The sequence below is a fragment of the Hippocampus bargibanti genome, linkage group LG12, assembly GCF_051943395.1.
Source record: "Hippocampus bargibanti isolate YZ-2025 linkage group LG12, ASM5194339v1, whole genome shotgun sequence".
Taxonomy (NCBI): Eukaryota; Metazoa; Chordata; class Actinopteri; order Syngnathiformes; family Syngnathidae; genus Hippocampus; species Hippocampus bargibanti.
The window spans coordinates 21,526,366-21,553,869 of record NC_142745.1 but is presented as its reverse complement, the minus strand read 5'-3'; the positions used below and the strand labels follow the sequence as shown (position 1 = coordinate 21,553,869).

The 27,504-nt window shown below is 44.4% G+C and overlaps 1 protein-coding gene across 4 annotated transcripts in view; it reads right to left on the bottom strand.

The window, feature by feature from the left end:
• The window catches only part of adamts9 (ADAM metallopeptidase with thrombospondin type 1 motif, 9), a 55,137-nt gene extending 43,870 nt beyond the window's left edge, over nt 1-11,267 (bottom strand). For 2 of the 4 annotated variants that reach the window (XM_089009781.1, XM_089009782.1), the window contains exons 1-3: nt 10,778-11,267; nt 10,085-10,479; nt 8,773-8,935 (exon numbers count right to left, since the gene is read on the bottom strand). In XM_089009781.1, coding sequence (XP_088865907.1) covers nt 8,773-8,935; nt 10,085-10,479; nt 10,778-10,874 — 655 coding nt within the window. In that variant the 5' untranslated portion in view covers nt 10,875-11,267. The remainder of the gene's footprint in view (nt 1-8,772; nt 8,936-10,084; nt 10,480-10,777) is intronic. The other 2 variants (XM_089009779.1, XM_089009780.1) reach the window with 1 other exon arrangement.
• Between the last annotated feature and the right edge of the window lie 16,237 nt (nt 11,268-27,504).

Genomic DNA, 27,504 nt, shown 5'->3' with positions numbered 1-27,504 from the left:
TCCCATCAGGTCAAAAGCTTCGGTGTCATCCTTGACAGCACACTATCTTTCCACTCCCATATAAATAACATAACCCGGGCTGCGTACTTCCACCTACGCAATATCAATCGTCTTCGCCCATCTCTCACCCCTCACACCACTGCTATCCTCGTTCGAAGTCTTGTCACCTCCCAGATTGACTATTGCAATTCACTTCTCCTTGGTATCCCTCAGAAACCTCTCCAAAAACTTCAACTTGTCCAGAATTCTTCAGCCCGGATCATCACCAGAACGTCATCCTTTCACCTCATCACCGACGTCCTCCAAAAGCTCCACTGGCTCCCGGTCAAATATCGACTCAAATTTAAAATTCTTCTTTATACATTTAAAGCTATCCATAACCTTGCCCTCCCACCCTTACATATCTGACCTTCTTCAAATTTCTGTTCCCGCTCGTTCCCTCAGATCCTCTTCTTCCCCCACCTCTGTATGCCCCCCCCCCTGCCCGTCTTAGCATGGGGGACAGGACTTTCAGCTGCTCTGCCCACAAACTCTGGAACTCACTTCCTCCCAACATTCATTTCTCTTCCCACCTTCAAATCCCATCTCAAAACCCAACTATTTAAAATCGCATTTTCTGTGTAGCTCTTTCTCTTGCTGCTATTTATAACTCTATTTTATTTGTTCGCTTTGATGGAAAGTGAACCAGGATGTTCGATGCTACGAAATGCTCAACACAAATGGCAATCGCTCACATGATCACATCAGGTCTTCAAATATGTCTGTGTGTTTAGGTGTTGAGGAGCAAGCTTCCTGAAGCAGCACCAGCGGTGTCCAGGCTGGTCTCTTGATCATCGGGAGCACTCAAAAAGGCCTCTCAAGGATGGAAGTCAAGTTCACATGCCATGCGCATCACCATCAAATTCGCCAGCCTAAGGGCTTTGACGTGATCGTCTGAAACCTCCTGTGGTCCTCGGGTCAAAATGACCTGAGACGGTGTTAAAAAATGCCCCCAAAAAACATCCTAAATTATATTTTTTTAACTTATGAATTTTCCTAGATTGTCCCCAACGATAGAATCGTTGAAATTTCGTATTTTTAATAATAATAATAATAATAATAATAATAATAATAATAATAATAATAATAATAATAATAATAATAATAATAATAATACATTTCATTTATAAGCGCCTTTCAAAACTTTCAAGGTCACTTTACAGCAGGGGTCGGGAACCTTTTTGACTAAGAGAGCCATAAAACAAAAATATTTAGAAATGTTTTTCAGTGAGAGCCACACGCACGCGCGCGCACACATACAAGCGCTCGCATTCGCGCGCACACACGGACGCGCGCGCGCCACTTTTCAACAAAATATCAGAATGTATGATTTAAAATAACTTTGTGATAGTACTCACCGTTAACATGAATGGTTTTCCGTTCCTCGTGATTGGTAAAAATCCAGGCAAACGATCGGAATGAAATTCAATTTGCCGGTCCAGAGGCGAAGTACTGCTAGCTAGTCTGCACACGGCTCATAAGCTTCCACACTTGCTATCTGCAATCTATGTCTGTGTAGGCTCTCAGTAGTACAGGAGTGGTCCATCAATGAGAAGGTTTCTTCAGCCGTCATCTGTACAAAAGTGAAGGTTTCGGACGTTTCGCCTCCTATCCAAGAGGCTTCGTCAGCGAACTAAAGTCTGACTGGTCGTATCGGCCCCATTTATATATCCCTAATGTCCAGACATGGTGGCGCCGGACACAGCTATGATAGGTCCCTACTCTCAGGTTGGGGGGGCAGGGGACCCCTCCCTGTGGCCCCACTGATTGTTCCTACATTCCTGACTAGCGACTGGCCTATTACCCCCACTCCCCCCGGTATCACCTCATCAGCATAACGACCCTCATCAGCATTGCGAAAGTTGCCTAACCTGTTTTGCCTGAACGATCCAAATTGAACCTCACCCCACCAGACCGGTTTAATGAAGGATTTTGTTGTTTTATAAGAATCACTTCTTTTACCCTCCTTTCAAACCATCTATGTTCTTTCGCTAAGATTGTAACCTCATTGTCGTCAAATGAGTGGTTGCTAGCATTTAGGTGCAAATGTACTGCCGATTGAGGCCCACTAGTATTATCCCTGCGATGTTGATAAAGTATTTTTTTGAGAATTTGTTGAGTCTCCCCAATGTACTGCTCTTTTCTTTATCTGCAATCTACTTCTCGCAGAAGTATGTTGATGCTAACGTTAACATGGGGCTTGTTAAAATGTCACTGACATTCGACTGTTTCATCGATGCTATTGTTTCATTGCAAATTAGAATCAGACATTTTCTCTCCTCTAATGCTCTGGTGCATTCATGCTGAAGTGCACTAGTTGGGCTCATTTAAAGGGGCGTTTACCTGTTTCAACATGACGGCCACTATCATCCAATCAAAATGGCGCTTTCGGCCATTCTAGGTCAGTGTCATCCAATCAAAATTGCGCTTTCCGCCAACTGCAGCCCCAATGGGAAATGAACGGCGAAAAAAAACGACAATATGTGTTTAGTTTTATCGGCGAGCCATATGCAATCATCAAAAGAACCATATATGGCTCGCGAGCCATAGGTTCCCGACCCCTGCTTTACAGGATAAGTTTTTCTGTGGGTGAGCAGCGGCAGCCACACGCGCCAGCGTTCACTCAACACAGAATAACTCAAATAGATAGAAAGCTAGCTAATACATAGCTAATACATAGCCAGCCAGATAGCTAGCTAGAAATTTAATTGACACCGAAAAGAAGTGAGTTACAATAATCGATACGGGATAATACGAGACTGTGGATAAGGATAGCAGCGGTGTGGAAAGACATTTGTAACTCCATTCATTGAAAGAAGGAAGCATGTCCCCCGCACAGAAACCTGAGCAGCAGTGGTGAAAGCTATTCAGAACGTAGGAGCTCGTGAGAAAATTGAGGATGCAGCTCCCTCAGCCAGTTCCTCAGCTTGGCCAAGTAAGAGAAGAGACACCATCAAAAAAAGGACTGTAAAAATACAGACTGTGTGCTGCAGGTGTAAGAAATATACAGACAAAAGGCTGTACACTTTCTGCTACATCTGCAATTATTTGAATGGGTTAAGTTATTTTCAGATTTATATTTTGTAATGTATTGTTCTGTATTGTTCTAAATCGTTCATTGGAGGGGAAAAAAGAAATTGAAATGGTCATTGAAATGGAAAAGAAAAATCCAAAAATCCTTTTCGGACATTTTTTCCTTTTCTGAAGCTATACAAATACAAGTGAGGAGGGAGAACAATATCACATACAGTGACACCTTGGCTTACGAACTTAATTGGTTCCCAGACAGAGTGTGTAAGGCGAAAAGTGTCTCAAAAATTAATTTCCCATAGGAAACCATTAAAATGAGAATATCCATTCCCAGGTCCCCATAAAACATAATTTTCTACTTTCTAATTTTCTAAGTCTTGAAACTACACAAAATATAGCTTATTTTATGTTTAATAAATGTGATATGGTATTATAATTAAAGAAATAAATTGTACAGTATAAAAGTCGTTTTATTTACCTTTGTGATGGTCATTGATGGCTTGATGGAATGGAGTAACCGGTTTCACCATCATTAAATACTTGATGAGGAACGTAGCCTTCTTCTTTCACCATCTTGAGGAATTATCCCTTGTAGGGGCTTTCTCTGTGCTAATTTTACCTTCTTCCTCATCAAATGTGTTCTGTTTAGCTGGGTTGATAGCTTTTTGCATCAAGTGGACAGATGACTTGTGCGGGTTATTTGTGGAGCCTGATTGATGGGGTATTCTATCCTTGCAGTCTACACTCTGCCTTTGAACTATCAAAGTTGAAACTAATCCAAATTTCAGTTTTCTATCCATTTTATCACTGTCTCTCTGTCGTCTGCCTGTCTCTTTAATGTTAAACCCCCTCTCCACCCCCTCACTGCTGCGTTCCTGACCTATTATGTGGCTTTACTAAAGACTGGGGGCGGGGAATTGAGGACAAAAAAGAAGTCAGTGCCATTTTCTTTTTTGGAGAACGGCCTCACTCTCTCTCTCCGTCTCTAACCCCCCGCCCCTTACTGCTGCGTTCTTGACCAATCACGTGTCTTTAACCGAAAACTGGGGGCGGGGAATAGAGGACAAAAACAGTCGGCTGCCATTTTCTTGTGAGGAAAACGGGCTCGCCAACGACACATCACTCATTGTTGCTGTCACATCCTCCTGAGCTCCAGGAGCGTGCCCCTCCCCTTCTGTCACATGCTCCTCTGCGCCAGGAGCGGCCCCCTCCCTTCCCTGCTCTCCGGACTCACTCACCTGTTTCTCATTCCCTTAATTGTGCCTTCTGGCTATAAAAGCCACCCATTCCCGCTCGTCCGCGCCAGTGTATTCTCCGTAGTTCCCTGTCACCCCGCAGCATGCAGGTCTGTTACGCTGTTCTACTCGATTGCCTTATTTCCTGTTTACTTTATGTGTCTCAGTAAAAACCTTTCTTGAATTTACTGTCTCCTCCGTGTATTTCGGATCCACCCCTTGCTACCTTTCTTCGTCCCTCGAGTCCTGTCACCACTCCTCGAGCGGACGTGACTTAATACACTGGCCAACTATGGATCTCGCCCATCAGGCGGAGCGTTCGAGCCAGCTGGCGCAAGCTATCAAGGAGAACCGCCTCATCGCGTCCTCGCTGGCTCAACGCCTACAGAAGGTCGAGACACGCCTCGCTACCCTACGCTAGTGGATTTGGGGGCGGACGGGTGCTTTATCGACCCCCAACTGGCAGAAACATTGGGTTGCGGCATCGAGGACCTTAAGATCCCCAAGGAGAACCTGGACCTTGACTGCCGACTGTTAGCCCGGGTAGCCCTTAACCCTTAAACGCCGGTTATCAGGTAACCATGTCGAACACCGCCAATTCCTGCTCATGCCCTCCCGCAACGTGCCACTCGTGCTGGGCCTCCCTTGGCTCAGCACTCATGCTCCGTCCATCTCGTGGGAGGGCCCCAACATACAGGGTTGGAGCCCCTACTGCTACGCCAATTGTCTAGGATCGGCTACGGCAGGGTGAGACGCCTCCCGCGGCGGCGCGCCCAAAGAGAACTGTCTCGACTGCGTGCCGCGTTGTTATCATGATCTGCGGGAGGCGTTCAGTAAGGACAGCGCGCAATCCCTGCCACCCCACCGACCGTATGACTGCGCCATCGAACTGCAGCCGGACTCCAGACTCTACCATATTTCACACCCGGAACAAGAAGCCCTGAGCACATACATTGACTTGCGCAGGGTTCTTTTTTATCGAAAAGAAAGATAGATCCCTGCGTCCGTGTGTCGACTATCGGGGTCTGAACGACATCACCATTCGCAACAAATACCCTCTCCCCCTCATAGATTCAGCCTTCGCGCCCCTCCAAACGGCTACCATCTTCACAAAATTGCATTTGCGTAGCGCATACCACCTGGTTCTCATCAGAGAGGGGGACGAGTGGAAGACATCATTCAAAACGCCCTTGGGTCATTTTGAATACCTGTTGATGCCGTTCGGACTCACCAACGCTCCCGCCGTATTCCAAAATCTCATCAACAATGTGCTCAGGGACTTTCTCAATGTTTTTGTGTTTGTGTATTTAGACGACATCCTCATTATCTCTAAATCCACAGAAGAACACCGGCAGCATGTCCAAAGGGTCCTGGCGCGGCTCCTGCAAAACCAGCTCTACTTGAAGGCAGAGAAGTGCAAGTTTCACATCTGCTCTCTGTCTTTTCTGGGTTTCGTCGTGGAGCAGGGGCAACCGTCGTGGAGCAGGGGCAACTCCGGGCCGATCCCGCCAAGACCAAAGCGGTGGTATAGTGGCTAACCCCGAAGACGCACAAACAACTCCAGCGATTTTTGGGGTTTGCCAACTTCTACCGCCGCTTTCTCCGCGGTTAAAGTCAGAAGGCACTCCCCCTTACTAATCTCACATCCACCAAGGTCCCTTCAGGTGGACACCCGACGCAGAGGGGGCGTTTAACTGCCTCCGTCACGCCTTCTCCAACCCTCCGGTCTTACGTCACCCGACCCGGACCTCACGTTCGCGGTTGAGGTCGACGCATCGGAGTCTGGGGTGGGGGTGGTCCTATCCCAGCGCTCCCCGGTTGACCAGAAGCTCCACCCATGCGCCTTCTTCTCCCGCTGGCTCAGCCCCGCAGAAGCCAACTACGACGTGGGGAACCGGGAGCTGCTTGCGGTCATTCTGGCGCTGCAGGAATGGAGACACTGGCTTGAAGGGGCCAAACACCCCTTCACAGTATACACCGATCACAAGAAGAACCTGGCCGTCATTCGGTCCGCCAAGAGACTCAACTCGCGGCAGGGCCCCGATGGGCACGTTTCCTCACGCGATTTAACTTTACTCTCACCTACTGCCCAGCGTCGCACAACACCAAGCCTGACGCCCTATCTCGCATTCACGAGCCGGCAGAGAAGGAGGAGGTCGCCAACATCCTGCCGGCGCAACACATCCTGGGCGCCCTGCGGTGGGAGGTTGAGAGGAAGGTTCAGGAGGCCCACGGGGGTAACCCTATCCCCAAGGGTTGCCCGGTGGATTGTCTGGTCATGCCCCCCGCTCTACGCACCGAAGTGCTGCTCTAGGGACACACCTCCAGGGTCGCCTGTCACCCGGGGGTCAACAGGACGATCCATCTCATCGTCCAGCGGTTCTGGTGGCCGGAGTACAGGAAGGACGTCACGGAATTCGTGAAAGCATGCCCCGCCTGTGCTCGTGGGAAGGTCTCCCACCAACCCCCGGAGGGACCTGTTCAGCCGCTACCAAGCGCAAGAACCAGGACCTTGAAGCGGCTCTCCGGTGTGTGTGCCTCCACCGTCCTGCGTCGTGGGCTCTCCACTTGCCGTGGGTGGACTACGCACACAACACCCTGGCCTCCACAGCCACAGGTCGGTCTCCTTTCATGTCCGCCTGCGGTTATCAGCCGCCGCTGTTCCCCACCCAGGAGGGCCAGGTGGAGGTCCCGTTCATCGAACACCACCTGAGACGGGCCCATCGAGTGTGGAAGGAGACCAGAGCCGCCCTGTCGCGCACGGCATCCCGGAACCAACATATTGCGGATCGTCGTCGCCGTCAGGCACCAACTTACCAGGTTGGGCAGGAGGTATGACTGTCCACGAGGGACCTCCGGTTGGCCGGGACATCGGCCAAACTAGGTCCACGGTTCTCTGGTCCCTGTCCTATCGAGGCCATCCTCAGCCCGGTCTCGGTGAGGCTCCAGCTGCCACCCACGATGAGGATCCACCCGGTCTTCCATGTCTCCTTCGTCAAGCCTATGGAGACCAGCCCCCTGGCTCCAGCACCCGCCCCCCGGATGGTGGACGGCGACCCGGTCTACAACGTGCGGGAGATAGTGGACTGTAGGCGCATGGGCATGGGATTGCAGTACCTGGTCGATTGGGAGGGCTACGGGCCCGAAGAACGACAGTGGGTTCCCCGTTCCTGGATCCTCGACCCATCTCTCACCCGGGCATTCCATTTGGCTCACCTCTCCAAACCGGGTGGGCTGCCAGGAGGCGTCCATTGAGGGGGGGGGGGCACTGTCACATACTCCTCAGCTCCAGGAGCGTGCCCCTCCCCTCCTGTCACATCCTCCTCTTCTCACTCACTCACTCACCTGTTTCTTATTCCCTTAATTGTGCCTTCTGGCTATAAAAGCCACCTATTCCCGCCCGGTCCGCGCCGGTCTATTCTCCGTAGTTCCCTGTCACCCCGCAGCACGCAGGTCTGTTACGCTGTTCTACTCGATTGCCTTATTTCAGAATCAGAATCAGAATCAGAATACCTTTATTCGTCCCGCAATGGGGAAATTTGCAGTCCACAGCAGCAATTGAAGAGGGATGGGGTTGGGGTGGGTATTTCCTGTTTACTTTATGGGTCTCAGTAAAAACCTTTCTTGAATTTACCGTCTCCACCATCTCATCTCATCTCTCATCTCATTTTCCGTACCGCTTATTCCTCATTAGGGTCGCGGGGGTTGCTGGAGCCTATCTCAGCTGTCTTCGGGCACGAGGCGGGGGACACCCTGAATTGGTTGCCAGCCAATCGCAGGGCACACAAAGACGTACAACAGTCACTCTCACACTCACACCTAGGGACAATTTGGAGTGGTCAATCTGCCTGCCATGCATGTTTTTGGAGTGTGGGAGGAAACCGGAGGACCCGGAGAAAGCCCACGCGGGTCCGGGGAGAACATGCAAACTCCACACAGGGAGGCCGGACCGGGACGCGACCGGCGACCTCTGCACTGTGAAGCGGTGTGCTAACCACTCAATCACAGAGGTATCACTGTATTGTGGTGAAGGACACGTCATTTTTTCAAGCAAAATTAAAAGTTCTGTTTAAAAATTCAATTAAGCTGCTTATTTGGGAGGTTTACTGAAGACACGGTGTGTGTACAGTAAATGAGGACAACACGTAGGTAAAAGGAGTCAGGGTTGTTGCTCTCATTTCTCGGTTTTGATTACTTGGCGCGATCAAGTTGGCACGGGTTTTGTCTTCACGAAACGGACACTATGTGTTCACAGTCGAGGGTTGACCTGCCTTCCTTTTTATCAAGTGAGAGGAAGCTGGAGAGACAACAGGAAATGCACAAAGTAAACTGAGATGTCAAGATATGAGTGAGAACTTCCAAATGAGGTTTCCTGTGTGAGCCAAGTACACAGTGTACATTGTGATATTGTGTCCATGTGTCAAAGTGGGTGGCATGCAAACAAACTCATCACATACGTTTGCTTTACCTGAAGTGTCACAAGGTGAGCTCGAGGCAAATTTCTCAATGTGGGACACGCTCTTCCTGTACACGATGTGAGGCTTTGTGTGTTCCTCTTCATAATGTTCTCCTTGATAGCTGTGAAGGGGCTCAACAAAATACTCGCCTTCTGGAGATCCGAAGGTACCAAACTGAGGAAAAAGAAAACAAGGCGGTTGATTGCCACTGTCCACAGACATGAAATAGTGAGCGGAATGCAAATGTGGAAACTCCCACATCGTCATCGCTCCACATGTGGTATTTCCTTGAATAGCAAGATTGCGTCCAAAGGCAAAACAGACCCAAGTCTTTGGAGTTTTGGCTTCTCAACAATAAATAAATAAATAAATAAATAAATAAATAATAATAATAATAATAATAAATAATAATAATAATAATAATAATAATAATAATAATAATAATAATATCCTCAACCCGTAAGTAACTCAAAAAGACAGAAAGATAGCTAGCTAGTTAATCGAGAGCTCGCCAGCGAGCTAGCCCACTGACTCATAAGATAGATAGCCAGCCAACTACCCTGCTAATAGCTAGCTAATAGATAACTAACAGATAGGAAATAGACAGCTCGGTAGATAGCATGATAGCTAGCTCGACTGTCACGAGGAAAAAAGAGATTTCTGTCCACCTCCAGAAAAGTTGACTGGTCAACTTTGTGTTGAATTAAAACGTAAATGTTTTTTTACTCTGGAGAACAATGATTTTGAAAAGAAGAAGTCTCGCAGTGGAGACATTTACAAAATCTGTTGAAATTAACTGTTGAATGTTTTTGAAAATAAAACTTAGTTTGTTGAAATGTGATTATTGGTCAATCTCTCCGTTCCAGTGGAGAGTAGTGTCAGCTATAACAAGGAAATTATCTTCAATGAGATGGCAAACAATCGGCCTAAACATCTCGTTTTTGTGACAAATGTTTTGGCCGCTTACGGCTGTTTCACATTCAAAAAATAATTTACCACGGGAACTTTTGGCACTGAATTATAACTGCACAGGAAGGGAATGTGCCGATCAATGCCATCAAATGCTTGCAATTCTATTGAAGGCATATGGGACAGAATTGGCCGATCGGTGACCTCGTCTCGTTCACCGTGCACGAATTCAACCGTGCTTGTCTCGACGTCAGTGGGGTAGGGGGGTCGACGGTGACGTCTGAGCCGCGGATACTCGTCAATTGACACCCGTGAAGGGAAACGCGCAGCAGACCGGGCCACTTGCCATCAGACTTTTGAAACCCGACCGATGGTTCAAAGTATGTCAAGTGCGAAAACAAAAATAACCCTCACCAATCCGGAGCACAAACTGATGACTGCGGCGTGCTCGGTTTTGGCATTGACTTGTCCTTTGTAGAAGCAGTGCCTCAAGTCGGTGTCCTCCTCCTCCTCCGGTCCGTCGTCTCGGCCCGCCGCGTCATCTCCTCGTGGCCCTCCAAGGATCGCCATGGTGTATCGCGGGGCGATAAATTCAGAGTCCATTGTGAGATTTAGGTGAAAATTCTGTCCGAAAGCAGAAATTCTGTAGTGGATGTGTGAGGAGGCCCAGTGCTGCGTAGTGTTTTCGTTCTTCTCCTCCAAACTTCGCCGTTTCCTCTTGAAGTGCGCGCTGCTGCTTGGGAATTTGTCGCCGGCGCCGTCCACTCGCACCGGCGTGACAATCTCGTAGGCGCCGATCTGCTCTTGCACTGTACATGGACGCCAAGGTTGTGGAACGCCCCCCCCGCCCCGCACCCCCCCAAAAAAGGACAACAAATTAATCACGGTGGAAAGTGCCATGTGCAAAGCGTCACAGCGACGCCTTCATTCATTCATTCATTCATTCATTCATTCATTCATTCATTCATTCATTCATTAATTCATTCATTCATTCATTCATTCGTTCATTCATTCATTCATTCATTCATTCATTCGTTCGTTCGTTCGTTCATTCATTCATTGACATTACGGTGTCACGAAGAAAGCCGAGTGGACAGAAACACTTGCCTGTTCTTGGATTCAACAGCGGCGCATCCGCGGCTGCGACTGCGGCGACGAAATGGGGGAAAAGCAGCCAGGCCAAGCCCCCAAAGAGCACAAGCATGATTGTCCGCGTTCAGAGGAGGGCAGTTGATGGGGGCTCCTCCTGCTCTGCGAGTCCTCTTAAACCTTAAGGCCAGTAAACGATGACACCCAAAAGAAGTTCGCTCCTCGTAATCATCGATGTCCCCCGGTCACTCCTGCATTTCCGTCGGCGCTCCCCCCACACCCCCGCCGCATTCGGCGCAGTATCTTATCCTCGACTCTCGCAGCGAAATTTGCCGGCCCCTGATGTATGCCGCCGCTGCCGCCGCCCCCGGGACGTGAGCGGTCCGTAAGTTCCCAGGCCAACACGCATACTGGGAGGGGTGCTCCCGAAAGGTCTGCTCTGCTAACAGCGAGTGTTTGAGCCCGCCGCAAGTCTGCCCCGTCGAGGGGCGGGCTCACGCTGCCGAGTTACACTTATGCACAAGCCCGCGCGCGCCTGCTCGTGTGTGCGTGCGCGCTTGTGCGTGTGGGTGCGCGCGCGCGCGTGTGAATGTGTGCGTGTGTGCGTGCGTGCGTGCGTGTGCGTGTACGTGTCGTGCGTGTGCGTGCGTGTGCCTGTGTGTGTGCGTGCGTGTTTGTTTGTGTGCGTGTGTGCGCGCGCGCGTGTGTGTGTGTGTGTGTGTGTGTGTGTGTGTGTGTGCGTGTGTGTGTGTGTGCGCGTGTGCGTGTGTGTGTGCGTGTGTGCGTGTGCACGCGTGTGCGTGTGTTTGAATTTCCCCGCGATGTCACACTGCTTTCAAGGAATTCGTCATCAGAAATGCAAATCTAGGGAGAAGTATGGAAGAGCATTAGGGCCAGGTTGAAATATTTTTTTTTAGTGATGGGGTATTATCTGAGAAAAAAAACTCGAAATTTTGCGAATTTAAAACCTGCAAATTTGCGACATTTAAAGTCACAAATTTGCTAGATTAAAACATTAAAAAAAACTTCTGAGGTTTAGATACATCATTCGGTCGTGCGGTGGGTTCGCAGCCTAATGCTCTTGCTTCGCTGACGGATACGGTCTTGCTGAAATGGACGAGTTAATCAGTTGTTAAATTGAGATCGGGTTTAGTAACAGAGATCCTTCAAGCTTGGCACAGAATCACAATACAGTGAGACCTCACCTTACAAACACCTTATCTTACGAACTTTTCATTTTACGAACGTCAAATTTATGAAAATTAAACCTTGAAACACGGCCTATTTTCATGATACACACCCACCACGGCTGGTGGAGTAATCTTCGGCGGAAGAACACCAAAGCACACGACCTTCGGATCTGGCGGATTGATCTTTGACGGAAGCACATGACCGAACAGCGCTCCAGCCGGCGCTACTTTCCACACCCCCTCTCATTGAATGCACACGTCGATCGCCTCCTTGGAGCTTTTTGCTGATAATTTTACTATTATGGGACTGTGGCGGGCACTAGGACCAGGCATCTCACCCAGCAGGTGCAGGGGAGGGGGCAGTTCATGTTGCATGTATTGCACTGCTTTTGCTGTTCAGTTCAGATCCACTTGTTAGCCGTTGGAATAAACACGTCTCCACATATTCATCGTGCGTGCTCATTCCTCAACGGCTACAGGACCAAAAAAAACACCACAGGCTCGTCTTCAGCCCAAGAAGACACAAAATAAAATCACCGTCGCTGAGAAGGAGATAATTGAAAAACACGAACGAGGTGTGCGCTTGTGTGATTTAGTGGCCAAGCACGGCTATGCTAAGTCAACCATTGCTACCATTCTCCGGAACAGAGAAGCCATCAAAGGTGCGTCTGTTGCAAAAGTTGTTTCCGTGCTCTCAAAGCGACGGTCAATTTGGATTAACGAAAAGCAGCTATCCGGCGACAGCGTGAATAAACCTATTTCATGCGAGAAAGCACGCCTAATTCACGCCGATATCGCCATGCGCCAACCTGGAAGTTCGGCGCTTATTGAAGATTTTAAAGACAGCAACGGATAGTTCGAGAACATCTGAGGAGGAGGAGATGGCTGCAGCATCAAGTGAGTTTAAAGGCAATGTTGGCAAAATGGAATGATGTGCAGGCTTTTACCGAACAGTTCCATCCAGAAAAAAACTGTGGCTATGAAAATCATGAACATGATGAGCGATAATGTGATGCCTCAGCATTGTAAGACCTTACAAGTCAGAAAGCAACAGGTGTCAATTAAGAGGTTTTTAATCAGCTAAAATGATGAGTCTCCAAAGAAGCAAAGAAGAGAAGCCACAACAGAGGTTAAGTTACCAACAGTCCTTATGGAAGGTGACTCTCCTACCATAAGCCATCAACGACCATCAAAAAGGTAAATAAAACTTTATTTTACAGCACAGTTTATTTCTTTAATTACAGTCCTCATGTACTCTGCCTCTCTTTCCAACCAGAAATTCCCTCTGACCTTCGACCTCCAACACCATTCCATCAAGCCATCAATGACCATCATAAAGGTAAATAAAACAACTTTATTTTATAGCACAGTTTATTTCTTTAGTTACAGTCCTTATGGAATGTGAGTCTCTTTCCAAACAGCAATTCCCTTTGACCCCGGACCTCCAACGCCATTCCATCAAGCCATCAATGACCATCACAAATGTAAATAAAGTGACTTTATTATACAGTGCAGTGTATTTATGTCATTACAATACAATAGCACATTTATTATACATAGAATAAGGTATGTTGTGTGTAATTTTAAGGCTTATTTAGTTGAAAAGTATATTTTATGGAAACCCGGGAAATGATTATTGCAATTTTAATGGTTTCCTATGGGATTTTTTTTGTGATACACACTTTTTGGCTTACACACACTTACACACTATCCGGACTTTGAAGAGGCGGTGTCGTGAACTTGGTCGCGGCCAGAAGTATTGATATTTTGTACGTAGTTAGGCCATGAAAACCTTGTAAAATAAATGAATTACACCATAACTGCAACTCCACAGGTCCCCACTTCTGTTCTGCAAATTATCTCGTCTCACAAGGCTGCTAACACTAACCCACCACAGGACCAAATGATGTATCTCAAAGTCCAAAAGTGTTTTTTTTTTTAAACGTTAAAATTAGCAAGTTTGTGACTTTAAATCTAGCAAATTTGCGAATTTGAATCTGGCAAATTCGTGACTTTAAATTTAGCAAATTTGCGACTTTAAATCTAGCAAATTTGCGAGTTTAAATATAGCAAATTTGTGACTTTAAATCTAGCAAATTTGCACCTTTTTTCTCAGAATAATACCCCATCTCTAAAAAAATATATATTTCAACCTGGCCCTAATGCTCTTCCGTAGAGAAAAGCACACTTTCACAAGTTTCTTTTCAGAAGAGGATGGCGGCGCGTAAACACCTAGCGCAGGGGTCGGCAACCTTTATGACTCAAAGAGCCATTTGGACCCATTTCCCACTGAAAAGAAAACACTGCGAGCCACAAAATCCTTTTGACATTTAAAATGAAGACAACACTGCATCTTTTTATCATCGTTTTTTTACCTTTATATATGCATAAACAAACTATAGTGCAGGGGTCGGGAACCTTTTTGACTAAGAGAGCCATAAAAGTAAAATATTTAGAAATGTTTTTCAGTGAGAGCCACACGCACGCGCGCCCACATCCAAACGCTCGCGTGCGCGCGCACACACACACGCGCACGCGCGGCCACTTTTCAACAAAATATCAGAATGTATTATTTAAAATAACTTTGTGATAGTACTCACCGTTAACAGGAATGGTTTTCCGTTCCTCGTGATTGGTAAAAATCCAGGCAAACGATCGGAATGAAATTCAATTTGCCGGTCCAGAGGCGAAGTTACTGCTAGCTAGCCTGCACACGGCTCATAAGCTTCCACACTTGCTATCTGCAATCTACTTTTCGCAGAATTATGTTGATGCTAACGTTAACATCGGGCTTGTTAAAATGTCACTGACATTCGACTGTTTTATCGATGCTATTGTTTCATTGCAAATCAGAATCAGAACATTTTCTCTCCTCTAATGCTCCGGTGCATTCACGCTGAAGTGCACGAGTTGGGCTCATTTAAAGGGGCGTTTACCTGTTTCAACATGACGGCCACTATCATCCAATCAAAATGGCGCTTTCGGCCATTCTAGGTCATTGTCATCCAATCAAAATTGAGCTTTCCGCCAACTGCAGCCCCAACGGGAAATGAACGGCGAAAAAAACGACAATATGTATTTAGTTTTATCGGCGAGCCATATGCAATCATCAAAAGAGCCATATATGGCTCGCGAGCCATAGGTTCCCGACCCCTGACCTAGTGGCTCCTCTCCCGGCAAATTGGCGTTTTTGTGTCTGTTATGTTTCTCAAGTCATTATTAGCCTTGCACGCTGGATCCGAGAGGACAGTAATTGCATCTGTGCTGTATGTCATGCATATTAGCATATTGGACAATAAAGCTGACTTCTTCAAAAATTTCATAATTTTAATGATCGTAAACCGAAAAGTTGGTAAGCCAAGGTATCACTGTATATGGTAGATGTCCATGTATAACGCGTTGTTACAGCTTCAGTTGTTGTTACAGCCCGATATAAATCAATATGTATTGTTTGTTATTTAGTTTTTTTTTACTTTATGTTACCCCCGGGTTGAGTGAACGCTGGCCCGTGTGGCTGCCACTATTCACCTGCAGAAAAAATATCCTGTGAGTCTGTGACTGTAAAGTGTCCTTAAGAGTTTTGAAAGGTGCTTATAAATGAAAGGTATTATTATTATTATTATTATTATTATTATTATTATTATTATTATTATTATTTCTGTGTAAGCTCTCAGTCGTACAGGAGTGGTCCATCGATGAGAAGGTTTCTTCAGCCGTCATCTGTACTTCGTCAGCGTCGCTGACGAAGCCTCTTGGATAGGAGGCGAAACGTCCGAAACCTTCACTTTTGTACAGATGACGGCTGAAGAAACCTTCTCATCGATATTATTATTATTATTACTATTATTATTATTATTATTATTATTATTATTATTATTATTATTATTATTATTATTATTATACTATGATTTTGACCATTCTGAGTCACCTGATACCCATGACCGGCAAGTAGGGGGCCAAAGGAGAAAAAAGCTGCCCTGGGGCGACTGGTGACTTGATGGAAAATGCCAAATGTCAAGCAGCCATATAGAGGAGTCTGTGGCGTCACTGCTGCGGTGACGCCACAGACCCCATTGCTGACCCCAATGTCAAATGTCACTCCTCGATCGTCATAGGTGGATGGTGCCAGGGATATTCTCAACATGCCAGCAAGACATACAAAACATGTAATCACCTGCGAGCAAAATGTAGCTTGTCTTGTTTGTTTTTAGCTCAATGGATACATTTTCCCTCAAAGTCACCATAAATTATCTTTACAATTAAATGCTCATAGGTTTGTTTAAAAATTCTGAATAAAAAGGTGGGTGATTGCTCATCTGAGTCATGTCAAGTGGTTTGTCCGTGTGCACAGTTTCAACTGCATGCTTGATTTCTCACAGGGTCTGAAATAGCTTTGTTAAATCTTGTTCTTTTGTTTTGGTTCAGTTCTTCATTTGTATAGTCTAAATATTCAATCAGCAGGAAGCAAGGTGATATAAAAAATATTTATTTATCAGGCAGCTAGAGAATGTTCTTGATGGGAGAGGGGAGAGCAAAGCCAAAAGAGAGAGAGAGAGAGACAAGAGCGGTTGGCAGAGCGCGTCCCAAGCAGATATAGACAACATGAGTGATGTCACTTTGGAAAGGACCTATCATCTGCTAGATACAATCATGAATATTTATTATTAGACTGAAACATGATAGCTTAAGGTTTAACTGAGCTCAGTACATGTATACTAACTAACATATACAAATAACTAAACTACATAAATACGTATATGTGTGACGGGCGTCACAACAGTGACTGTCTTCATCTCCACGATGCTGCCGTATTAATGAAGACGAGACGCGTGGATGTGTCTTTTTATTTCTTTTATTTCTGCAACACAGTATGGCAGAAGGGATGGGTGAAGTCGCATGGGTTTCGTCTTGTGATTAACCTGAATCTCCTCGAGATTGTTCTCAAATGCAAAACATTGTAGATAACAAAACAGAATTAACAACGTGTGATCGTATAGTGGTTATTTACAGAAAAAGAGAATACAACACAAGTTCACTGTTATTTACAAGATGTCCCTGAACGCATCATGGGCGGAGACTCGGCAGAACACGCGGTGCGCTTGTAATGGCTGGCGCACAGTTCAACCAGCCACGGACACTCACTGGCAAATGAAACACGACACAAGAAACTAAATATTGTTCAATAAAAACGAAATGAAACAATTATTACCTGCAACACAGTATGGCAGAAGGGATGGGTGAAGTCGCATGGGTTTCGTCTTGTGATTAACTGCGATAGAAAAGCGCATATGCTCCTAAGTTCCACTCGACAAAACGTGAAGTAAATAATGACACAAAAAGTAATCTGGACTCGAAATGAATAAGGGAACTAATTAGATAACACTAGACAGTACAAAAGGGGAAACAAAATAAGATATTGTCATGAAAATGCGCGTTAATCAAGACCAACAGAAAATTGCGACTCACCCTGAATCTCCTCGAGATTGTTCTGGAAACTATGGGCGGGACATAGTGCCACACTGTGCGCCGTTGCGTCACTTCCTTCATAATTTAATAACCTAAGTGTACAACTCCGTTACATATGGACTTACTAACTGATAAGAATAAGTACAAATGAAATAACAAGGGATGTTTTTTGGGTGTGTATATAACTAGTTCTAACAGCGTCTCCGGGGCGGGCTACTTACTTACAAAACGTCTCTGCCCGGGTGGCTGACAACTTCTACAAGAAAAAGAAAACAAAACAAAACAAAATATTTTTCAAATGTTTGCTTTATTTATTAAAGAGAACATTCAAAGAAGGATTTCGAAATCAGAATAAATTATTCCGATTTTGAAATCTTCATTGAGTTTTGAAATGTCTGAATTTCGGTTTGTTTGCCAATTTGCATACTCGACACGGCAGCCAATCAGAAGCCTGCTTCGTGCTTCCGGACTTTCCCGAGCGTTATAAGGTCTTGCATTTGCATATCATTTTCCAAAGTAGACGCACAGATAACCTCAGCCCCAGAAGAAAGATTCAAACGAAGCTAACACAATTTATGACGCTACAAAACGTAAACGTACATTATCCCGTGACTTTAAAGTGTTCTTTTGAAAGGCGCTGAGGAATTGAACACACATTAAAAGCATCGTGGTAAGAAGGATTCAGGTGGCTTGTAGCAGACGATGCAACACAAACATTGCATTGTGGAAAATGACGAAGAGTGTATGGACAAACGACCAACTGGAGCAAAATCATCAGCAAGGGATATTTAACATAAATAAAGCAAGGGAGCATTGTGGTAGGTACATTCTTAATAAAAACAATCCTTAATAGTTTGCTACAATTGTTTTTTTGCAATTAGATGTCTTATTGTGTTTCAAGTTGTGAAAAATGGGGCAGGTAACTTTATGGTCGGGCAAGCCACTTTTCGGAGTTGTCTGCCCTGGTGTCCGGTAACTTTTTGTCATGAGATTCAGACACTGTTTCCAAGAGTAAATATTTCACATTTACTATTGGATTGCCATTTGTTCCAAAGCAATGTGGGAAGGAGAATGACCAAGACTGGAAATGTCTCCTTGTTTCTCAAAAGGGAAGTCAGTGTGACTTGTCATTGGTAACCCCCCTCCCTTGCGTGTCAGCAACAGAAATCAAGACAATTCTTACCAGTGTAAACTTGACTTCCCGTCCTGATCAGATCATCGGTCCACGGGGAGCGGAAAGCTTGAATGAAGTGGCCAAGGCCGGCCCGGGATTTCAAACAGATCCACTTTAATTGTGGAGCTTTAAAAATCTCTTTTCACTCCCTCTCTGTTGCTCAACCCAAGCTGACACTCTTGGCCCAGTCCATTGAAATAGGAGTCAAGTCACTATCAGTCTGAACCAAGCAGGAGCCCAAAAAAGTAGTTGAAATTTTCTGCCACATTGATGCTGAAGTGTAAAAACTGCCAAGGCGAGAATTTAAAGAGGTCATAGAAAAAAATTGGATTGGATTGGATTTGCCTTTATTAGTCTCACAGTGGATAAATTTACATTTCACAGCAGCAAAGCGATGAAAGGAATGAAAGTAGAAAAACAAAATACATGAGCTGCTGGAAAGGCAGCCACTCTCGCGGCATGTGTATCGTCTAACACAGCCGTCGGCAAACCGCGGCTCCGGAGCCGCATGTGGCACTTTCACGCCCCTGCGGCGGCTCCCTGCGGCTTTAGAAAATAAATAATGAGTATTTAATTCAATGTATATTATTTTAGTTCGTTCGTTTTTAAAATGTAATTCTAATTTTGAAGATTATGGTGATTATAAATAATACACAATAAAATGTATTAAATTTTTTTTGTTGCTCATAATATACGTCACAACCATCGACAGTGGACGTATATCCGGTCACAACAATTTGCGCACAATTTCTTGAATTTTTCAACCCCCAGGTCGGCCAACTATGGATAAATCTAAGAAAAGAAAAGTGTCTGAAGAAAACAGAACGTTTAATGATACGTGGGCAGATTCGTTCGCCTTAAAAACAGACATCGCTCATGCCTGACAGACGACAGCTTACAGTCCTGTGTGAAGATGAAGGTAACGTCATACAGCCCTGATGTGCAGAGGCTGTGCGCTGAGGTGCAGGAGCAGAAATCACATTAACCAGGCGATAAATATTGTATTTGCCATTTTGCAAATATATTTTTTTTTCAAATAGACATTGAGTATTATATTTGAAAATAATCTTCAACCCAACATCTTTTTTTCGGAGTTTAAAATGTTTTTGTTGCATGTGTAACGGTGTTGTGCACTTAGATTATTAAATTATCAGGCAGGCGCTACCGATCCATGCGCACCAAATCCAGCAGACATTTAAACAGCTTCTTCCCCCAAGCCATTAACTCTTTGAACTCTTTCAACAGTAGCCAAAATGGAACTGTATAGTGCCACTTAGCAGTTTTTTTGACAACGATACTAGTGCAGCGTGTTCTACCGGAAACAAATTCCTTGTGTGTTCTACATACTTGGCAATAAAGATGATTCTGATTCTGATTCTGATTCTGATGAAGGAAGTGACGCAACGGCGCACAGTGTGGCACCATGTCCCGCCCATAGTTCCAGAACAATCTGAAGGAGATTAATGATGAGTCGCAATTTTCTGTTGGTCTTGATTAACGCACATTTTCATGACAATATCTTATCTTGTTTCCCCTTTTATACTGTCTAGTGTTATCTAATTAGTTCCCTTATTCATTTCGAGTCCAGATTACTTTTTGTGTCATTATTTACTTCACGTTTTGTCGAGTGGAACTTTGAAGCACATGTGATTCATAGTGCTTTTCTATTGCGCAGTTAATCACACACTGTAAACCCGAACAGTACTACTGACTTAAAGTCATTGACGTCAGTCAACTCAAAAGCCGATTTTTTGTTTCAAAAACTCAAACGTTTTGAGTTTTTGAATGAGTCCTGCGTTTTTAATTAGCAGTAGATCAATACTTTTGAGTTCATGGCAATCGTTTACTCAAACATTTTGAGTTCACGGCAGGAAGCTGCATGATGACGTCACTGCGTGCTCTCATTGGACGCCATTTGAATTCTCAACGGCTGAATCTGGCAGAGACCGACGGATTATTTATTTTAAATTAGGGTGGAAAGACAAACAATCGTATTTAATATCAATGTCATCCACCGCTCGAGCCAAGGATTCTCCTAATGTTACGAGCTCTTCTGTGGTAAGTAGGAATTTTTCTTAAATGTCTCTTGTTTGTAGAAAGACACAGCAATGTTATTAAGAGAATTGTACCGCGCAGGTTTGTTTGGGCGGTGGTGGAGTAACAACTATCACAAGGTGATAAAAAGTTATGTTTGTGTCGGCGAAGGTCTGAGAATAATCGTCAAATGGGTGTTAAATTAAGTTTTATATGAACTTCAAAAGTTATAAGGGTCACCCGAACGCCTGCAACGCCAGCAGGTTGGCGCTTTGAGTTAACTTTGTTTTAAACGGCAGCACAATAAATCATGCTGATTCAACGTGCAACAGTTGTGCTGCCGTTTTAAGAAGGCACCAAGTAAATATAATGCTAGCCAAATGAAATATCACTCTGTACAATTGGTGTAGTTTTAAATGGTCATTCATGTGTAAACATACAACTTTTTAAATGTATTTTTGAAACTGCAAACACCATTTTCAAACTGCAAACACCTGACTGGCTTGATGGCATCATTTAATCTGGTAAATTAAATTATTTATCCAATTTACAATTTATAAACATGGATCAGGGTGTTTTATTAAATTAAATGATTACATTTGTTGTTTTTTCTATTCAACCTTTTAGCCCCAGTGTGGAAATTGAGTAACACCGCCATTATCTAAGGTATGTTTACATTTTTATTACTGCTACATGATTAATTACCCGAATCATATTAAAAATAATACATGTATGTATTTTTTTATATTGAACAGAATTTTACCTAAACTTAATTCTCCATAGGTCTCCATAGGCCACTGTCTTGGGTTTGAGATGCCGAAGACAAGTACTGCAATTTTAAGCTCCTGTCGCTTACCCCAAATTAAAACTTGGCTATTATCTCCTCTTGCTTTTGATAAAGAACAGCATGATATACACGAGACGCAGTCTGGCCCTTCGTGCTCTCCATGCATACCTACGAGAAGATGACTCACAGTTCTTCAAAACATGCAATGTATGTATTGCCTGACTTAACACAAATGTCTATTGATGTATTTTGCAGTGGGAAGAGGATCCAGACATTGAAAACATTCCTGTCGCACTTCCCTCCGTGACAACTGACGACTAGAGCCATCTTGTTTAACCCCAACAGCATTTCTGTTGTGATAGAAGATGGCATTATTGTGAGATGTCTCTCCAGGTTGGCTGATACACACCTCCTCTTGTTTGGTTTAATGTATGCACTGCATTTAGATTCTCCCAAAAAATTAATCCACACATTCACCTTCATTCAGAAAATACTGCTGTGTCTTGATGATAACAGACCACTCAAACCACGCCTGCTAAGTTTGAAAAATGCTTTGTTCCGCAATATTGAAGGCCTCCAATATTACGGAACAAAGCAACACTGGATAAGTAATTTCATAGTTTTACTCTGCTCTGTATACCTAAACATTGATGTACTGTTTGTGACTGATTCATAATTTGATGTGTAAACCTGGATTTCACCAAAATGTCTTCATGAATACTGTTTGTTTTTAGTAATTTTTACTTTGATTTGCACCTTATAACGAGTACATTGAAATGTATTCTCTTGTAATTATTCAAGTATATGCTTGTCAGAGAATGTATTTTTTTAACAGAACAGCAGAGTATAATTTGTTGTTTTTTCTGTTTTGTTTTGTTGTGTTTATTTCACATCTTTATCACGATGTGTTAATTACTAAAAAAGAACTGCTCAGGGGTTTATTTGTTGTTTTGGTACGTGGACATGCTGTGCATTTGATACTGTTATCATGAATGTTTTATCAAAGGTTGTTTTAAACCTTAATAAAAAAATGTGCACTAAAACAGACATGTGAGGTGGGTTTTTGTTTTTAGACATAGAAGGCAAATGTAAGTACAGTATACATGAATATATTTTTTCATGTAACATAAATTTGAGTGGTTGAGTGGTTAGCACACCGCTTCACAGTGCAGAGGTCGCCGGTCGCGTCCCGGTCCGGCCTCCCTGTGTGGAGTTTGCATGTTCTCCCCGGACCCGCGTGGGTTTTCTCCGGGTCCTCCGGTTTCCTCCCACACTCCAAAAACATGCATGGCAGGCAGATTGACCACTCCAAATTGTCCCTAGGTGTGAGTGTGAGAGTGACTGTTGTATGTCTTTGTGTGCCCTGCGATTGGCTGGCAACCAGTTCGGGGTGTCCCCCGCCTCGTGCCCGAAGACAGCTGAGATAGGCTCCAGCAACCCCCGCGACCCGAATGAGGAGTAAGCGGTACGGAAAATGAGATGAGATAAATTTGAGTCGGTTACGCTAAAATATGAAACCTAATTTTAACTTAAAAATTAAGATAACAAGAAAACATTAGAGTAAACTGAAAGTACATCTTTTAAGTTCATTCAAACTCATAACATTTATGTCCAAACAAACTCATAACATTTAAGTTCAGTCAAACTCATAAAATGTATTTCCACGACTGAAAAATTTAGAGTAAACTGTACTCAAAAATTTTGACGTAATCAGTTGCCATAAAAATTTTGAGTACTTTCAACTTGTTGCAAGTGCAAGACGAAACCCATGCGACTTCACCCATCCCTTCTGTCATACTGTGTCGCAGGTAATAATTGCTTCATTTCGTTTTTATTGTACAATATTTAGTTTCTTGTGTCGTGTTTCATTTGCCCGTGAATGTTCGCGGCGGGTTAAACTGTGCGCCCTTGCAAGCGCACCGCGTGTTCTGCCGAGTCTCCGCATATGATGCGTTCAGGGCCATAATGTAAATAACAATGAACTTGTGTTGTATTCTCTTTTTCTGTAAATAACCACTATGCGATCACACGTTGTTCATTCTGTTTTGTTATCTACAATGTTTTGCATATTGAGAACAATCTGAAGGAGATTAATGTTAATCACAAGACGAAACCCATGCGACTTCACTCATCCCTTCTGCCATACTGTGTTGCAGAAATAAAAGAAATAAAAAGACATCCACGCGTCTGGTCTTATTAAGACGGCAGCATCGTGGAGATGAAGACCGATGCAGAAATGTAATTTCACTTCTCTGTAACAGTTCATTGATTCATAAATGCAACACACTATAGCAGGGGTCGGGAACCTATGGCTCGCGAGCCATATATGGCTCTTTTGATGATTGCATATGGCTCGCCGATAAAACTAAATACATATTGTCGTTTTTTTCGCCGTTCATTTCCCATTGGGGCTGCAGTTGGTGGAAAGCTCAATTTTGATTGGATGACACTGAGCTAGAATGGCCGAAAGCGCCATTTTGATTGGATGATAGTGGCCGCCATGTTGAAACCGGTAAACGCCCCTTTAAATGAGCCCAACTCGTGCACTTCAGCGAGAATGCACCGGAGCATTAGAGGAGAGAAAATGTTCTGATTCTGATTTGCAATGAAACAATAGCATCGATGAAACAGTCGAATGTCAGTGACATTTTAACAAGCCCGATGTTAACGTTAGCATCAACATACTTCTGCGAGAAGTAGATTGCAGATAGCAAGTGTGGAAGCTTATGATCCGTGTGCAGGCTAGCTAGCAGTAACTTCGCCTCTGGACGGGCAAATTGAATTTCATTCTGATCGTTTGCCTGGATTTTTACCAATCACGAAGAACGGAAAACCATTCATGTTAACGGTGAGTACTATCACAGTTATTTTAAATAATACATTCTGATATTTTGTTGAAAAGTGTCCGCGCGTGCGCGCGTGTGTGTGTGCGCGCACGCGAGCGTTTGTATGTGCGCGCGCGCGCGTGCGTGTGGCTCTCACTGAAAAACATTTCTAACTACAGTAAAGTCTCGTTATATCGATATCGGATATATCGATAGTCCCGGATATATCGATACTATTTCTATGCACGCACAAAGAAAATTACATGCAAACAGGGTCGGATATATCGATAGTCCCGGTTATATCGATATTTTTCGGACTCCCTTGAATATCGATATAACGAGACTTTACTGTATTTTACTTTTATGGCTCTCTTAGTCAAAAGGGTTCCCGACCCCTGCACTATAGTTTGTTTATGCATATATAAAGGTAAAAAACGATGATAAAAAGATGCAGTGTTGTCTTCATTTTAAATGTTAAAAGAATTTTGTGGCTCGCAGTGTTTTCTTTTCAGTGGGAAATGGGTCCAAATGGCTCTTTGAGTCATAGAGGTTGCCGACCCCTGGTCTAACATGACCTGGCGCTCAAGCCTCCTCATCTGGCCTTCTCAACGTAGATGATTAGGGATTGGACTCAGTCCCTTCCGGAAGAGGGAGTTTATCACCCTCTCATATTCATAATATTTTTTTATTGGGTCGCAAACCACAGTTGTAAACCGAATAATAGAAGAGCATTTAAGACCAAAATGAAATAAAAATGCATTTTATCCCAAAGGAGGATACAGTGATACCTTGGCTTATGAACTTAATTGGTTCCCAGACAGAGTGTGTAAGGCGAAAAGTGTGCATCCCAAATATTAATTTCCCATAGGAAACCATTAAAATGAGAATAATCCGTTCCCAGGTCCCCATAAAACATATTTTTCTACTTTGTGTCACACTGATTGCGCGCCCCTCCCCTCCCTGCTCTCTGGGCTCGCTCACCTGATTCCAATCCCTCTGATTGTGTCTTCTGGCTATAAAAGCTACCCGGTTTCGCTCGGTTTTCGCCTGTGTATTTCCTCATTCCACGCCCTTGTCGCCTCACAGTACGCAGGTTGGTCCCACTCGGCAGTCGTTGCCTCGCTATTCCGTTTCGTCAGTTGATGTTTGTTCCCTGCGTGTCTCAGTAAAGCCTCTTTTGAACCTATTCCTGTCTCCATCGAGTATTTTGGATCCAGCTCTCCTTTTTGTCCCATGAGATCAGTTGCCACACCTCATGCGGACGTGACACTTTGTAATTTTCTAAGCCTTAAAACTACACAAAATATACCTTATTTTATGTATAATAAATATGCTATGGTATTATAATTAAAGAAATAAACTGTACTATATAATAAAGTCGTTTTATTTACCTTTGTGATGGTCGTTGATGGCTTGATGGAATGGAGTGGCCGGTTTCATCAGCATTAAACACTTGATGAGGAACATAGCCTTCTTCTTCCGCCATCTTGAGGTATGATCCCTTGTAGGTGCTTTCGCTGTGATAATTTTATCTAGTTCCTCATCACTCGTGTTGTTTATCTGGGCTGATAGCTTTTTACATCAAGTGTACAGATGGCTTGTGCGGGTTTTTTGTGGAGCCTGATTGATGGGATATTTTAACCTGGCGGTCTACACTCTGCCTTTGAACTATCAAAGTTGAAACTCTCTCACTGCCGTCTGCCTGTCTCTTTAATGTTTGAACCACCTCCCCTCACTGCTGCGTTCTTGACCAATCACGTGGCTTTAACCGAAGACTGGGGGTGGGGAATACAGGGAAAAAAAGTCGGCAGCCATTTTATTTTTGGAGAACGGCTTCACTCACTCTCTATCTGTAACGCCCCCCCTCCTCACTGCTGCGTTCTTGATCAATCATGCGGCTTTAACCGAAGAATGGGGGCGGGGAATAGAGGACCAAAACAGTCCGCTGCCATTTTGTTGTTAGAAGAACGGGCTTGTTCGCTAACGACACATTACGCATTGAGGCAGCTCCGTGTGTATCCCGAAAAAAGTTCGTATTGCCAAGGTAAAATTTTCGTCAATTTAACGTTTGTAAACCGAAAAGTTCGTAAGCCAAGGGTCTCGTAAACTGAGGTATTTCACTGTATTTCTCTTCTTTGCCACAAGCAAGCGTCTTTGCACATACTTACCGCTTATAACGCTAAAGGAACACACCAACGAATCAAATCGAGAAATCTCCAAAATCCTCGGTCTCAGCCATACCACAGTCAGCCGGATACTCAAAAGGAAAGAGGAGATGGGATCATCCATCCCACGAACTCATGGACAGGAAACGGAAGATGACCCCACGAGACGACAAAATGCTGGTACGTGACAGCAAAAAGAACCCAAATTGGCCAGTCCTGCCCTAAATGTCCGGGAGAAGGATAGAGTATCTTTTTCCGACAGTACACTACGAAGACGTCTCTTAGAAACCGGCCGTCCGGCACGTCGTCCTGTGAAGGAACAGCTCCTTCCGAACCCATGCAAAAGAACCATGGCACCGTGTCACACGTCTAAGAAAATGAAGGATTTCTTTACACAGAAGGACATTACTATGATGGATTGGCCTGGCAATTCACCAGACTTGAACCCGATTGAGAATTTATGGTCAATAAATCAAGATGTGTATGCGTGAGAAAGATTGCACAACAAAAAAGCCCTAATTTGTGCTATAATTGAGACCTGGTACAGGGACCCTTCCATCATCAATTGTCAAAATCTGATCGATTCCAAGCCAAAACGCATCGCTGAGGTGATAAAGAACAAGGGAGGACACACTTCTTAGTAAAGTGTACATTTTAATCATTTGAGTTGACTAAAAATGCAAATAATCAATTTTATGCCAAAATAACAGGGTGGTGCAATTAATTTGCATAAAGGTGTAGCTCGGATCCCAATGATACAGACAGCCACACGCGGCTTCGCCAAAGTCTCAGAGGCATCAAACGTATGGCGACGAGGACGTCTGTTATAGCCCGATTGTGAAACGCGTGTCGCGTTTCACAATCGGGCTATAACAGACGTCCTCGACGCATAAATGAGCGAGAATGATCGAGAACGCCGCTGGTCCGATCTCGCTTGCGAATTGCCCTTCAACAGCGAACAGCACGAATGGGTGCATTTAAATAGCTCGTACACCACAAACAGGGGGCCTGGAAGCTGCTCAAGTGGTAGAAGTATCGAGCCTTGTTTGGTAAGTTGTTTTTTTTTTTCTTGTGGAGACACAGCGGGCATGCAGTCAACTTCAG